The 16322-nt window shown below is 37.5% G+C and overlaps 1 protein-coding gene across 1 annotated transcript; it reads right to left on the bottom strand.

Annotated features, from left to right (window-relative positions):
• Nucleotides 1-1953: 1953 nt before the first annotated feature.
• Nucleotides 1954-5578, bottom strand: LOC107403736 (disease resistance protein RPM1-like). Its single transcript, XM_016010649.4, has 2 exons — nt 2660-5578; nt 1954-2300 (listed from the first exon to the last, which is right to left on the bottom strand). The coding sequence occupies exon 1, from the start codon at nt 5530-5532 to the stop codon at nt 3364-3366; it is 2169 nt and encodes a 722-aa protein (XP_015866135.3). The 5' UTR covers nt 5533-5578; the 3' UTR covers nt 1954-2300; nt 2660-3363.
• Between the last annotated feature and the right edge of the window lie 10744 nt (nt 5579-16322).

Here is a 16322-nt window from a genome sequence, read left to right as displayed (position 1 = left end):
TAATTTTAAAATATGCATACAGGAAAATTAAAAAAGTACCACTATCAATATATCATTCATGTGTTAGACATAACTAAATATATTTATTAAATTCACTTTCTAATAGCTTAAATTGTTAGAATCTATAGTAATTTAGCATAGTTTCAAGTTTAAAATCTCAAATATCTAGATTAAAGTTACATTACCAACTATTTAAAGATTAAAGACCAACATGGCCTACATGAGTAAGAATTTTAGACATAGTTAGCTAGCTCTACTTGTTAAATCATTCATTTGTTTGATTGGATCTTCCCCTCAAAATATTTACTTCAATTAACATTAATAGCTTGAAACAAAAAATAAATAAATAACAATAATAGCTAATTTTGATACATTTTTGTAGTTGACAAATTTGGTTTGATTACCACGCTTTGCAACTTATCGCCTGTTCTTAGGTGTTATAAGAATTATGAAAGGAATTTTATATAGCATGCATGTGACCGCTAAGAAATATCATTATATATTATTTGAAATAAAATTGATACGGAAAATTCGAATAAAAAAAAAAACCAAAAAAAAAAAACAAATTCTCCAGTTCTATATCTCTAGTTCTCGTTTACAAAGAGGACAACATGACATAATTTCTGGGCCACTGATCCACACATTTGAGGTGAAACATGCATAGGAACAACATGGCAAGTGTCTATTTCACTTATTCCTCATTTTAACTGTACTTGGCCAGGCAAATACAGCATTCCTGCCAATTATGAGATAACAAGAGAATACAATGTTTACACAACTACATGTACCAAATAATATGTATGGCTGACCAAATTAGAGCAGGAAAAAAAAAAAATTCATGTTTAGATTGAAGGTGCAAGATTGAATGTTTAGCCAGGTCAAAATTCCCATGCAACCAAAGCTACATAACAAATAAATTAATCAAGGCTCGACTAAATAAGCAACCAGAATAAAGTAGGAAAAGTTGAACACTAGTCAATTCTCTCTTTAAGTGAAATCTGTAGCTCATCAAACAGGGGATGAACAGGGGAAAATCTACATGCAATTTGCATTTTGATCCAATAAAACTAATAAACAAACAGACAAAATTAACACAAACTTGCTCTGGCGTATGGTAGTGGGGCAGCATTGTTATATGCAGGTATTTACATGTCCATCTATTAATCAATCAACACAGCAGTGAAGAAATGGGAAGATTTTCTCCAAGTTCTGCTCAAATACGGATTTAGTGTTTCAGTTTAATAGGACAGTTGAAGAGTTCCTCGCTTCAGGGGAAGCAGAAAAAGTCTCATACTTCTCTCTTAAGGAAAGGTGGAAAGCTCCTCCAGAGGACTGGAGGAAGATCAATGCGGACGCGGCCTTCATTAATGGCCAAGCAGGAATTACTTTCATTGCCAGGGATAGTAAAGGAAATCTTCTTTCTCTCGCCTCAAATCTGGTTACCCATAATTCTCCTATGGAAGCTGAACTCAAAGCAATTGTCTGGGCGGCAACCCTAGCAGCAGAGCAGAATTGGGATAAGGTTTGCTGGTCTTCTGACTCTTCTTTAGTTGTCAAGGGCATCATTGAGCAGGAGGAGCCTTTTGCATGGTCTACCAGAAATGATTTCCTTCTTCTTGAATACTTTTTTGCCAATTTCAATTGGTCTATTTCCTGGAACTCAAGATCGTCTAACAATGCCGCAGACTTGATTGCTAAAAAAGCTTTACATGACAACTTGTTTTTTGACTGTATTGATAGTTTTGTCTCTCCTGCAAGAGACCTTTTGGATATTTTGGTCACCGACATGCTCGGAGATGGCCTCTCTTTGTAATTCCTCCTCTTTTGGAGGCTTTTTGTGCCTGTGGCAATGAAATCTCTTTTCATAAAAAAAAAAAAAAAAAAAAAAAAACAAAGTAGTGAAGAAAATTCCTGTCAAAAAATAGTGACTGCTGAAGAACAAAGAGTGGTGGGTAAGCAAAAGAAAGCCCTCTATTCCAATTTCCTGCCAAATGAATACATTTAAGAATTGGTTCACAAGCTCCAACACAAACAAGTAAATATCATATTTATCCAACACCTCCTGGCATATTGTAGTCCAGTATCTGCAGCAGAGAACAATAAAGCAAAATAACAGAGATATTACTATGTCTCTAACCGTACAATACTTCAGATATTACCATGTTTCCTATAGTACTTTTACAAACATGTCAAAGAACAATCCTATGTGAGCCACCCCAGTAAGACATTTGGAATGTGAATTCGTTTGGCGCCCCATGAAGGACAGGACCAGGTTAGATTGTATCACTTCGAATCCTTGCCTGAAAAATTAAAAAGTGCGCCACAAGAAGCATAGAACCATGTTAGTTTATATTAATTCGAATCGTTGCCTAAAAAATTAAAAAGTGCACCACAAGAAGAATAAGACCATGTTAGTTTATATCAATCGAATCCTTGCCCAAGAATTAAAAAGTAAAAATCAAATTGTATATCTCTAATACTAAAAAATAAGAAGAAAAACAACTTGTAAGAAGTATGCACCAAATCATAGATAGTATTTAAAAAATAAAAATTAAAGATTAAAAAACAAAAAAGCATAGGTAGTGGTGGACTATATAAAATATAAAACAATTGAATATGTTAAAATTAGAAAGTTAAGCTACAGTAGTAAATTTATTACCTGTAGTGATACAGTCAAAACAATGGTGCAGTTTCAAAACTTTGTTCATCACCATGGCACCTGTGACGGATGAAGACATGAGGTACATGTTGAAGGATGTGGTGGTGGTGTCCTCCTGGCTTCAGACTTTGCTGGAATTCAATAGATATACTGTGAAACCAAACATGTTTAAGTTGTTTCAAATGCTGGATGCCAGTGGGCACCGAATTCAGTTTCAGGCAGGGTCCAAGCCAAAGCAGTTCAAGATTAGGTAATGCTCCTTCTTCTATAACTAATGATTCCAATCCATTCAAATGTATGATAAAAATTTTCTTCAATTTTGGAAAAACCCCTTTCTCAAACTGTATTTGCTCAATATACGCATCATACCCTATCCAGAGAATCGACAGGTTGTGCAGATTTTTAAGAGTTTTCAGAGGATCTTCTTCGAATTTTGACCATCCAATAGCTAATCTTTGCAGATTTTGAAGTCTTGTTATTGATTCTGGCAACTTCTTCCTTAAAGGCGCCGCTAGAGTGAGACACTCGAGAGATTGCGGTAAGGATGAGATCAGGATTTCAGAATCAAAGGTTTCATCTTCACTGATTGCAGTGAAAATCAGAGTTTTCAGGTGGCTCATCTTCTGAATACCCTCAAATAGTATCCTTCCATCTTCACTTCTAACCTTACTGATGCCCAACTTCCTCAACTGAGTCAACTTTCCCTACTCTTTTATTACATGAACACCCATTTCGCTCACCTCCAGATATGATAACTTTTGCAACGCTTCTAAACACCCAATTCCCTCTTGCACCTTTAGTCCTTTCGTTTTAGATGGATTAAATTGTGTGTCGATATCGTAACTTCTATTGTAGACTAAAAGATTTCGCAACTTTCTAAGCCTTTTAATCTCAGCTGGCAACTCAACCACAAATGTGCCCCGTACATCCAAAGTTTCAAGATTTACCAATTTCCCTATGGACCTTGGGAGCATCTTTACATTTGTGTTTCGAAGACTTAAATATCTTAAGTGGAATAACTTTCCAATATTTTTATGGACATGATCTAAGATACCATCTTCAAAATCTACTACTTTTAGAAGTTTGAAATTCTTTTTGTGCGAGCTCAAAATAGAATTGCCCAATCTTTCATCACTATTATTGAAGTTCAAAATGCTACGAACTTGAGAATCTTGATAAGAACTGTGAAGAACATTGGATGAACCATTGACAATTGATATGCGCCGAGTAACAAGTCCTCCTTTAAAAGTTGATTCATTTCCGTACAAAATGTGACAAAAACTTAAATCTTCTATTTTTTTCCGAATGACTTCATGTAGAAGATCATGGACATGGCAAACTCCACCCTTTTTTATTCCGATATCAGTGTTTGAAGTCCGAACTTGAACTAGACTTCTATCAATTAGCTCAGTCAAGTATTCTTGTGCTACTTCTTCCAATGTCTTATCCTTTTTTGGTTTCACAAAACTTTCAGCAATCCATTGCCGAATCAACCTTGATTTCTTAATTAAATAATCCTCTGGGTACATGCCAAAGTACAAGAAACAACATTTGAGGTGGTAAGGCAGATCATAATAACTGAGGGATAAGATTTTTGTTATGCTTGTAAGATCTTGATTATTCTCCAACTCTGAGCCGAGGTTATCGTGCAATTTCTTCCATTCATCTATTGTCTTGTGTTTCGTAGATAGAAGGCCAGCTATAGCTACAATTGCAAGGGGTAATCCTCCACATCTTTCAACAATTTTATGAGACAAATACTCCAAGTTGGAGGGACAACATCCACCAACTTCATATTGAAAAGCCCTTTTGCGAAAGAGTTCCAAAGCATTTTCTGGATCCAAAGGCTTAAGCTCGTGGACATGGACAAACGATGAAATTTTACAAAAATTAACAACCTCGTTGCTTCGTGTTGTGATCACTATTCTCCCACCATTTTTATTATCAAGCAGAGCATGTTCTATATCTCCCCAGAATTCTTTTTTCCAAACATCATCGAAAAAAACAACATACCTTTTTTGCTGCAAATATTCTCTTACTTTATTCGTCAATATCTGCTCGTTCATTGAACCAATTCCCTGAGGAAGAGGTTCTTTGTTTACATCACAGAACTGTGTTATGACGTTCTTTAGTAGTTCCTCCTCCTGGTATGAGTGAGACACTGTTATCCAAGCATAACAATCAAAATCATTCTTGACTCGATCATACACCTTTCTAGCAAGAGTTGTCTTGCCCACTCCCCCCATCCCTACCACTGAAATCACAGCTCGTCGGGGTTGTTGGTCATTATTTAACAACCAACCAACCAATTCATCTCTCGGAGATTCAATCCCCACAACATCATCTTCCTCGAGATAAATGGATCCTTTTCGAGGGTCGTACCCTGAAATATATTGAGAAGGATTACCATTGGTTGTTCCCTGCGGCTGAGCAATGGAATCAAAGCCATACCTTTTACTTCTTTCACTGATTTCAACAACTGCTTTTTTGATCTCTTGTATGCGAGATGCAATATGGTAGCGTGGTTTCAGTTTGACGATGGAGCGACCAATTTGACCAAGGGAACCAATGAAGCCATGACCATGGCCGGGATATCGCTCCAAGTGAAACTGGTATTCGTCAATGACATCTTTAATCTGGAACGCCACTTCTCTTAGTTCCTTCACCCATAATGTAACACCTGCAAATCTACTTGTGCTTCCTTCTTCTTCTAGATCTGCCATCATATCTACATCCTTGAGGAAACACTGGATGGCCTCTAGTTCACGTTTGATGCTCGACACTTGTGAACGAACACCTCTCAGCAAGCTTGCTTCATTGGTCAGCAATTGGACAAGGTGGTCGATAGCCAAACCTACTGCCGTCTCTGCCATTCGAAATCCCCTTTTTACATGGGAGCTAGAGGGTGCAGGGAACAGCTAAAACAATACAATTATAAAAAAGTAGATATAACCTACTTCAATTACAAAATAATAAACATTTTGTGATTGAATCTATTTAAATATTTGTCCAAATCCAAATAGATTTAAAATCTTAATTATATATTACTTTCATCTTTAAATATTATAATATTTATTTTTATCCATACAATGTATAAATATAAGGCTTTTTTAAAAAACTTTCTAAAAGATCATCCATTTCAATACTATTCTTGCTGTTTCATGCTTAATTTTATTTTTTTTTTCAAATTCAAAAGCCAATTGTTCGGAAAAAATTTCGGCATTTTGAAAATAATTATAGTTATATTTAAATCATTCTCTATTCTCAACTTATAATATAGACTATAGGAAAATGAGAAGAAGTGGAAAATTTGGTCATGTTTGGCCGTTTATTATGATTCAAGAACGAACCCCTCCCCTGCTTTTTGCTCTTTGTTTTTCATTTTAGTCTCCAAATTCATAAATAACGTTTTTCATGTGTATCATTTCATTTCTTTGTATTTAGATATTTTCTTTATTAATTTGGAAAAACTTAGGGGCTATTAACGTCTTTTCTGCTACGACCTTTTATTTTCCTATTCTTTTTGTACGGTGACCCCCTTGGTATTCGGACTGCGATGTCAGAGCCATGGACTTACCCTTACACACACGCGAAAGTTAAGAATGTTTTAATTATATCCTTTGCAAACTGATTAAAACTATTGAACACTCATTTTACACTAAGACATGTGCATGCATGTGGCCATACCCAGTTTTTTATAAATGATATATTTAGAGATGGTATTTTATCAAGTAGGTTTAAATGATGTCTCAACAGAGAATCCGTAACATCTGTCCATTAATTATCAAATTTAACGGGAAAGGATGTAGACTTGATTAAATGGACCTGATTATGATTATGGGTGTTTAATAGAAATTGATTGCAAAAAAAATGGTTATGGCTGTGTTTGTCTTCCATCATCTATCATATCAACTTATGGAAAAAAACTTGTACATCAAAACATATACAACATTGTAAAACTTTGCATAGGATGTGAATTTCACACCATATATAAGAAAAAAATATATTATCCGATATATTAAAGCTTCTGTTCGATTGATTAATGAAATCCAAGCCTCGGCAATAAAATAAAATTAGTATTTGTTATTTTATGAAAGTCACCAAAATTTGTACAACAATGTTTTAAAGTTCATAAAAGTGTGGTAGAGGGGCAGCATTGTAAGTATCTTTAGCGTCAAGAAAAGAAAAAAAGAAAAGAAACAATAAAAAAAACAAAAGTAAGTAGTGGTTCTTATTGTTCCACCGAAAAACAAAAAAGTGGTCCTTGCTGAACAATAATGAGTGGTGGGGCAAAAGCAAAAGAACATAGAATACAGCGTTTATTATTATTATTATTTTTCTTTCTTTTGGTAAAGTTGAATACGCCGCTGTGATGATTTAATCCTCAAATTTATCTTATATTGCTGCTGTAATGTGCTGTAGAAACTGGTGCAAAATCTGGTGCAGAATCTGTTTTGAGTGTTTTGAAGCTTCAGGATGTCAAAACAGTGCACTTTATTATTTTGAAAGTAAAGAATGGCAAAATAGTTACTTTGCCTCACATCTTAAGTAGAGTGATGTCGTTTTGAGCAACACTTGTTATATTTATATAGCTTCCTTCTTCATAACGTGACAGAGAGAGTAAAAAAACATAAAATTTCCAGAAAATTACAGAAGGTGGGAAAGCTCCAAGACTCTTTTTCATTCCTTCGTGTTCTTCTTTATGTAACTGATATTCTTTGTGAGTTCTTTGTGAGTTTGGTAAAGAACATAGAGTGTAAAGGGTGTAAAAGGGGCTTTGGGTTGTGAATATCTAAGTGTTTCCATAGTTTGAGTTCTGTAATTGTTTCCTAGATAGTAGCTGTTCAATAAAATACCATTAGCTCTCACTGGAGCAACGAGGACGTAGGCAATCTTGGCCGAACCTCGCTAAATCTTGTTGTTGTTTGTGTGACTTAGTTTTTCCAGTTTTGCTTTCTGATTTTCCAACAGTGGTATCAGAGCAATTGGGTCTTCGCAATTTTTTCGGTGAGTTGGGTATTCTTCTTTTAAATTCTTAGTGAATTGAGTTTTTCTTTCAATTCTTGGTGAGTTGGGTTTTTTCAATTCTTGGTGAGTTGGGCATTTTTCAATTCTTGGTGAATTGGGTATTTCTTTAATTTTTGGTTCCCGGTGAGTTCGTAACTAACAATCTTGGAAGAGAAATTTTGGTTCTGGCTAATCCCAGGGATGTCTACGAAAGTGGAGATTGAGGTTTTCAATGGCAAAGGAGACTTCTTGCTCTGACACAAGAAGATGAGGGCTGTCCTGGTCCAAATGAAGGTGGCAAAGGCAATCAATGGATCATATGCAGCAGATGTCACCGAAGAAAAGAAGCTTGAAATTGATGAAATTGCATTGAGTACTATCATCCTTCATCTTTCTGACAATGTGTTGAGGCAGGTAGATGATGTGAGTATTACTTCAAAGATGTGGCAGAAATTGGAACAGCTTTACTTGGTGAGATCTTTACCTGATAGAATTCTATTATTAGAACAATTTTTAGGTTTCAAAATGGATACCACTAAGGACTTAGATGCTAACCTTGATTCTTTTAATCGCTTAATACAGAGTCTTGCAAACTGTAATGTTTTTTTTTTTAATGATGAACATCATGCTGTGATATTATTAAACTCCTTGCCTGAGACTTATAGAGAAGTGAAGAATGCCATTAAGTATGGCAGAGACTCTTTGTCCTTAGAAACAGTAGTGAGTGCCCTCAGGTCCCGAGATTTAGAATTGAAATCTGAATCCAATGGGGAAGATCTTACAGTGAGAGGTAGAAACACCACACGAACTTGGGGTCATGGTGACCATAGGAGCAAATCTAGAGAGAGTTTTAGATCTTAGTCTAGGACTCCAGGCAGAAAGTGTTACTACTGCAAGAGAGGGGGCCATTTCATTAAGAATTGTTTTAAGAAAAAGAAAGATGAAAAAGAGAAAGGCTAAGTAACTAGTGATTTGGCAGTGGCTTACAATGGTTTGGAGCCTGCAGAGGTCTTGGTTGTGTTTTCCAGCCAAGACAAATCTGAATGGGTGTTAGATTCAGGTTGTTCCTTTCATATGTGTCCTGATTTAAGTTGTTTCCATTCTTATTCTAAGTGTGAGGGTGGTCAAGTCCTTTTAGGAAACAACCGGTCATGTCAAGTAGTTGGCTTTGGAAATGTACAACTACAGCTATTAGATGGTACTGTTAAGACCCTTACTTCAGTAAGACATTTCCTTGATTTGAAGAGAAACTTAATTTCCCTTGGCATATTAGATGAGTCGGGTTTATCGTGTAAAACTGAAAATGGTACTATGAAAGTGACTAAGGGCTCTCTTATTGTAATGAAAGGTGTAAAAAAGAATGGCTTGTATGTTTTGCTTGGTAAAACAATAGTTAATTCTAGTAATGCTTCAGTTAGTTCACAAGTTATGGACAAGACTATTTTATGACACAAAAGGTTAGGTCACATAAGTGAAAAAGGCCTATATTATTTGAATAAACAAAATGTGTTTGACAAGGACATATTCAGCAATTTGGAGTCATGTGAAACCTGTATTTTGGGAAAACAACATAGACTTAGTTTTAATTTGAGTACACATAGAGCTAGATCTATATTGAAGTATATTCATGCTGATTTGTGAGGTCCTGCTAAGGTGCAAACACAAAGTGGAAATAGGTATTTTTTGTCTATAATTGATGATTTTTCTAGAAAAGTTTGGGTTTATTTGTTGAAAATGAAAGATGAAGTTTTTACTAAGTTTAAAGAATGGAAATTACTTGTTGAAAACCAAACCAGTAAATCTGTTAAAACTTTGAGAACAGACAATGGTCTTGAGTTTTGTAATAAAGAATTTTATATTTTTTGTAAGTCTCATGGTATACTAAGACATAGAACTGTTAAGTACACACCATAGCAAAATGGTGTGGCTGAAAGGATGAATAGGACTTTGCTTGATAAGGTGAGATGTATGCTTGTTTCTTCTGGTTTGCCTAAATTGTTTTGGGGTGAGGCTATTATGACAGCTATGCATTTGATAAATTTGTCATCATCTACTGTTTTGAACTTTAAGACCCCTGAGCATGTGTGGCTTGGTAAGAAACCGGATTACAGCAAGCTAAGAGTCTTTGGCTGCACTGCTTATGTCCATCAATCTAAAGGTAAATTAGAGCCTAGGAGCATAAAATGTGTTTTCTTAGGTTATCCTTTAGGTGTTAAGGGCTATAGACTTTGGGATAAAGGAAGTCAAGGTTATAAAGTCATTATAAGTAGAGATGTTATTTTTGATGAAATTATATGCCATGTAAAGTTACTAACAGTGCAGGTAATGAGACTAGTAACCAGCTGGAAACTAGGTGTTTTGATTTATTTCCTGAGATGGAAAAGCAAGATGATGGAAATCTAAGTGATAAGGCATCACTTGAGGCTGCTGTTGAATATGGAGGAGTTGATGAACCTGAAAAGCATACCCCTGCCCAATCAGATGTGGATTCAGAAGATGATCAAGCAAACCAGCAATCCTCAAATTCAAGACACATAAATATTATAACATCCCACATCGGTTGGAGAGGGGCACGAAGCGGTCTTTATAAGGTTGTGGATACCTCTCCCTTCAAGACACGTTTTAAACCCGTGAGGGGCTAGGTAGCTGGGGCTAGGAGGGCCTTGGGCCTGAACCTGGTGAACCCAAAGCGGACAATATCTTTATGCGGGTGGTACTGGGCTGTTACAGTGGTATCAGAGCTGGACCCGGATCGGTGTGCCAGTGAGGACGCTGGGCCCCAAAGGGGGAGGATTGTAACATCCCACATTGGTTGGAGAGGGGCACGAAGTGGTCTTTATAAGCCTGTGGATACCTCTCCCTTCGAGACGTGTTCTTGGGAGGGACAGTAAAACCGTGAGAGGGGCTACGGCCTGGAATACCCCAAAGTGGACAATATCTTGATTGGGCCTGGGAGGCCCGGGCCAGTGGGACTGGCAGGTTAAAGAGGTGGGACCTCTAACCATTAAGATGCATTCCTGGGAGGGAAAGTAAAACCGTGAGGAGAGCCTTGGGCCTGAACCCGGTGAACCCAAAGCGGACAATATCTTGATGCGGGTGGTACTGGGCTGTTACAGTGGTATCAGAGCCGGACCCGGATCGGTGTGCCAGCAAGGATGCTGGGCCCCAAGGGGGGAGGATTGTAATATCCCACATCGGTTGGAGAGGGGCACGAAGCGGTCTTTATAAGGCTGTGAATACCTCTCCCTTCGAGACGCGTTCCTGGGAGGGAAAGTAAAACCGTGAGGGGGCTACGGCCTAGAATACCCCAAAGCGGACAATATCTTGATTGGGCCCGGGAGGCCCGGGCTAGTGGGACTGGCAGGTTAAGAGGTGGGACCTCTAACCATTAAGACGAGTTTTAAACCCGTGAGGGGCTAGGTAGCTGGGGCTAGGAGGGTCTTGGGCCTGAACCCAGTGAACCTAAAGCGGACAATATTTTGATGCGGGTGGTACTGGGTTGTTACAAATATAGCTTCGCCAGGATACTTGTTAACCAGAGATAGAGCAAAGAGGCAAGTGAAGCCCAATAGGAAGTACAGCTATGCAGATTTTACAGACTATGCCTTAATGGCATTTCAAGATCTTACAGATAATGAGCCAAGAAGTTATTTGGAAGCTGTGAAATCAACGGAAGCTGCAAAATGGAAAGAAGCTATGGTTGAAGAAATGGAATCTTTATGTAAAAATGAGACTTGGGAGTTGGTACCAGCACCTGCAAACCAGAAAATTGTAGATTGCAAATGGATCTACAAAGTCAAGGAAGGAATGTCAAAGTCTGAACCAGTGAGGTTTAAAGCTAGATTAGTGGCTAAGGAGTTCACTCAAGTGGAAGGCATAGATTACAAGGAAATCTTCTCACCGGTGGTTAAATACACAACCATTAGGGTCATGTTGGCCTTGGTGACTCAGTTTGATTGGGAGTTAGAACAGATGGATGTCAAGACCGCGTTTCTTCATGGAGAATTAGAAGAAACAATATACATGAGGCAGGCCGAAAGTTTTGAGATTAAGAAAAAAGGTGGAGATCTTGTGTGTTTGTTTAAGAAATCACTTTATGGTCTTAAGCAATCACCAAGACAGTGGTATAAAAGATTTGATTCTTTTATGGTGGATGCTGGTTTTGTGAGAAGCAATTTTGACAGTTGCTTATATTTTAAGGATCCTATGACCGATAAAGCTGTGTATCTTTTGTTATATGTAGATGATATGCTACTACCAGGTCTGAATGGTAAAGTTATACTCTTTGTGAAGAATTTACTCAAGTCTGAGTTTGATATGAAGGACCTTAGACAAGCCAAGAAGATTTTGTGAATAGACATTGTGAGAAACAGATCAATATATGAGATTAAGTTGTTGCAATCTTCATACATTCAAAAAGTGGTGTCCAGATTTTCAATGGAAGGTGCAAAACCAGCTAATGTTCCACTTGGTGGACATTTCAAGCTGTCTAATGAGCAATGTCCAGCTACAGAGCAAGAGAAGGAAGATATGGTGGTTGTACCATATTTAAATGATGTGGGATCTGTGATGTATGTGATGATCTGCACTAGGCTAGATTTAGCTCATGCCATTAGTGTCTTGAGTAGATACATGGCTAATCCTGGCCAAGATCATTGGGAGGCGATGAAATGGCTTCTACGATATTTGAAGCACTCAGTTAGAGAATGATTGTTTTATAAAGGAAATTCAAGTGAAGTTGAACTAATTGGGTATTTGGATTCTGACTATGCTGGTGATAGGGACAGAAGGAGATCTATGTCTTCTTATGTGTTCACTTTGGGTGGAAATTGTATAAGTTGGAAGTCTCAGCTGCAACCTGTGGTGGCTTTATCGACAACTGAATTTGAGTATATGGCAACAACAAAGGCTGCAAAAGAAGCCATTTGGCTAAAGGGTCTGTTAACAGAACTTAAAGCACTTAATCAAGAGGTCGTTTTATATTCAGACAATCAAAGTGCAATCCACTTGTGTAAAAATCCGATGTTTCATGAAAGATCCAAGCATATTCAGGTGAGGTATCACTTTATCCGAGACATGACAGCTCAATAGGTGATTAAGTTTAAGAAAATCCCTGCTGAGCTCAATCCTTCTGATATGAGTACAAAGGTGCTAACTGTTAGCAAGTTTAATACTTGCAAGAATCTGCTTCAAGTTGGAGCAGGCTGATTTGGTGATGGTTATTTTTTGCTGGGATGGTGATGAGCTTCTGTTGAATTGAATTTGAGGATTAGGTGGAGATATGTGATGATTTAATCCTCAAATTTATCTTATATTGCTGCTGTTATGTGCTATGGAAACTGGTGCAAAATCTGGTGCAGAATCTGTTTTGAGTGTTTTGAAGCTTTAGGAGGTCAAAACAGTGCACTTTATTATTTTGGAAGTAAAGAATGGCAAAATGGTCACTTTGCCTCACTTTTTAAGTAGAGTGATGTCGTGTTGAGCAACACTTGTTATATTTATATAGCTTTCTTCTTCACAACGTGACAGAGAGAGTAAAAAAACACAAAATTTCCAGAAAATTGCAGAAGGTGGGAAAGCTCCAAGACTCTTTTTCATTCCCTTGTGTTTTTCTTTGTGTAACTGATATTCTTTGTGAGTTCTTTGTGAGTTTGGTAAAGAACATAGAGTGTAAAAGGTGTAACAGGGGCTTTGGGTTGTGAATATCTGAGTGTTTCCATAGTTTGAGTTCTGTAATTGTTTCCTAGACAGTTGCTATTCAATAAAATACCAGAAGCTCTCACCGGAGCAACGAGGACCTAGGCAATCTTCGTCGAACCTCGCTAAATCTTGTTGTTGTTTGTGTGACTTAATTTTTCCAGTTTTGCTTTCTGATTTTCCAACAACCGCATGGTTGATAAAGAAGAAAAAAGAGTAAAGCTGCGCTTGGAAGACATTGCATATCTCTCATCCTGAGTATTAAGAAGATAACCTTGGAATGGCGGAGGCGGCAGTAGGCATTGCTATCGATCACCTAGTCTGATTGCTGACCTAAAAAGCAAACTTGTCGAGAGGCGTTCATTCAAAAGTTTTGGGAATAAAAAATGAACTAGAAGCCATTCAGTGTTTCCTCAAAGACGTAGACATGAAGGCAGATGTGGAAGCCTAAGGATCAGAAGCAAGTGGTAGAGCTGCAGGTGTTAGATTATGGGTGAAGGAACTAAGGGAAGTGGCGTTCCACATCGAAGATATCATTGACGAATACGCATACAACTTGGAGCAACATCCCGGCCGTACTGGTCATGATTGCTTTATTGCTTCCCTTGGAAAAGTTGGTCGCTACATGATCAAACTAAAAGCATGCCACCATATTGCATCTCTCATACAAGAGATCCAAAAAGTAGTTGTTGAAATCAATGAAAAAAGTCAAAGGTATGGCTTTGATTCAATTGATTCAACATATGATCGTCGATATGTTTCAGGGTACGATACTCGAAAAGGTTCCATGTATCTTGAGGATGATGATGTTGTGGGGATTGAGTCTCCAAGAGATGAATTGGTTGGTTGGTTGTTAAATAAGGATCAATAACCTTGACGAGCTGTGATTTCAGTTGTAGGGATGGGGGGACTGGGCAAGACAATTCTTGCTAGAAAGGTCTACAATTTAGTCAGAAATGATTTTGATTGTCATGCCTGGATAACAGTTTCTCAATCATACCGGAAGGAGGAGCTACTAAGGAACATCATAAAGCAGTTCTGCAGGGGAAACAACCGACCTGCTCCTGGGGAATCGATTCAATGGATGAAGATACACTGACAGAGCAAGTAAGAGAATATTTGCAGCAAAAGAGGTACGTTGTTTTTTACGATGATGTTTGGAAAAAAGAATTTTGGGGGGATATACAACATGCTTCGCTTGATAATAAAATTGGTGGGAGGATAGTGATTACGACACAAAGCAAGGAGGTTGGGAAGTTTTGCAAAATTTCACCTGCTGTCTATGTCCATGAGCTTAAGCCTTTAAATCCAGAAAAGGCTCGAGAACTCTTCTTCAAGAAGGCTTTTCAATTTGAAGTCATGGGACTTTGTCCCCCTGACCTGGAGGATTTGTCTCATCAAATTGTTGAAAGATGTGGAGGACTACCACTTGCAATTGTAGCCGTAGGTGGACTTCTATCCATAAAAGACAAGACAATCTATGAGTGGAAGAAATTACGTGACAGTCTTAGTTCCAAGTTGGAGAGTAATCTCCATCTTATCAGCATACAAGAAATCTTATCCCTCAGTTATTATGATCTGCCATACCACCTTAAATGTTGTTTTTCTTGTACTTCGGCATGTACACAGAGGATTATTCTATTCTGCAATCTAGGTTAATTTGACAATGGATTGCTGAAGGTTTTGTGAAACCAAGGAAGGATAAAACACTGGAAGAAGTAATAAGAATACTTTACTGAGCTAATAGATAGAAGCATAGTTCAGAAATCACACATTGATTTTCGGACCGAATATTCTAAACATTGTCATGTCCATGATCTTCTACATGAAGTTATTCGAACAAAAATGATGGAGTTAAGTTTCTATCATGTTTTGTCTGAAAAGGAATCAACTTTTAGTGGAAGACTAGTTACTCGACGCATATCAATTGTCAATGGTTCATGCAATGTACTTCACAATGTTAACCAAAGCTTTCAAGTTCGTAGCATTTTGAGCTTAAATCGTAGTGAGAAAATATTGACCAGGTCTATTTGGAGAACATTCACGAAGAATTTCAAGCTTGTAAAAGTGCTAGATTTTGAAGATCGTATATTGGATTATATTCACGAGGATATTGGAAATTTATACAATTTAAGATACTCGAATATTAGTAACACAAAAGTAAAGATGCTCCCAAGGTCCATAGGAAAACTGGTAAATATTGAGACCTTGGATGTACGTGAATCATTTTGTAGTTGAAATACCGACTGAGATTAAAAGGCTTACTAAGCTGCGGTTTCTGTTAGGTATTAATGAGATTGAATACAATCCTGACAACCCACACTTTAATCCATGTCAAATAAAAGGAATAAAAGTGAGAAGCATTGCAAATGTTAGAATATGTGGATGTGAGTGAAACGGGGGCTGAGGTAATAAAAGAGTTTGGAAAGTTGACACAGTTGAGGTCGTTGGGCATCCATAAGCTGAGAAGTGAAGATGGAAGGATTCTATTTGGGGGTATCAAGAAGATGACCCAGCTAAAATCTCTGTGTGTAACTACAATGAGTGAAGATGATACCTCATTTGATCGTGAATGGCTGTCATCCTTATCACAAGCTCTTGAGACTCTGTGGCTAACAGGTCCCTGAAGGAAGTTGCCAGAATCGATAACCAGACTTCAATATCTGGAACAATTAGATATTAGATGGTCAAAATAAGAAGAGGATCCGGTGAAAACCCTTAAAAATCTACATAACTTGTTGTACATGAGGATAATGTACGATGCATATAATGGTGAGGAGATGTAATTTGAGAAGGGAGTGTTTCCAAAACTGAAGTATCTTTATATCATGCATTTGAGTGAATTGAAATCATTAGTGATAGAGGAAGGAGCACTGTCTAATCTTCAATACCTTTGGATTGGTCCCTGCCCAAAACTACTGAAGGTGCCCATTGGCATCCAGCATTTGAAACAACTTGA

Source organism: Ziziphus jujuba, chromosome 1 (genome assembly GCF_031755915.1).
Source record: "Ziziphus jujuba cultivar Dongzao chromosome 1, ASM3175591v1".
Taxonomy (NCBI): domain Eukaryota; kingdom Viridiplantae; phylum Streptophyta; class Magnoliopsida; order Rosales; family Rhamnaceae; genus Ziziphus; species Ziziphus jujuba.
This window is presented reverse-complemented; position numbering and strand designations above follow the sequence as displayed.

Coding starts and splice junctions, on each gene's coding strand:
- LOC107403736 (XM_016010649.4), bottom strand. CDS start 5,532: ATGGCAGAGACGGCAGTAGGTTTGGCTATCGACCACCTTGTCCAATTG.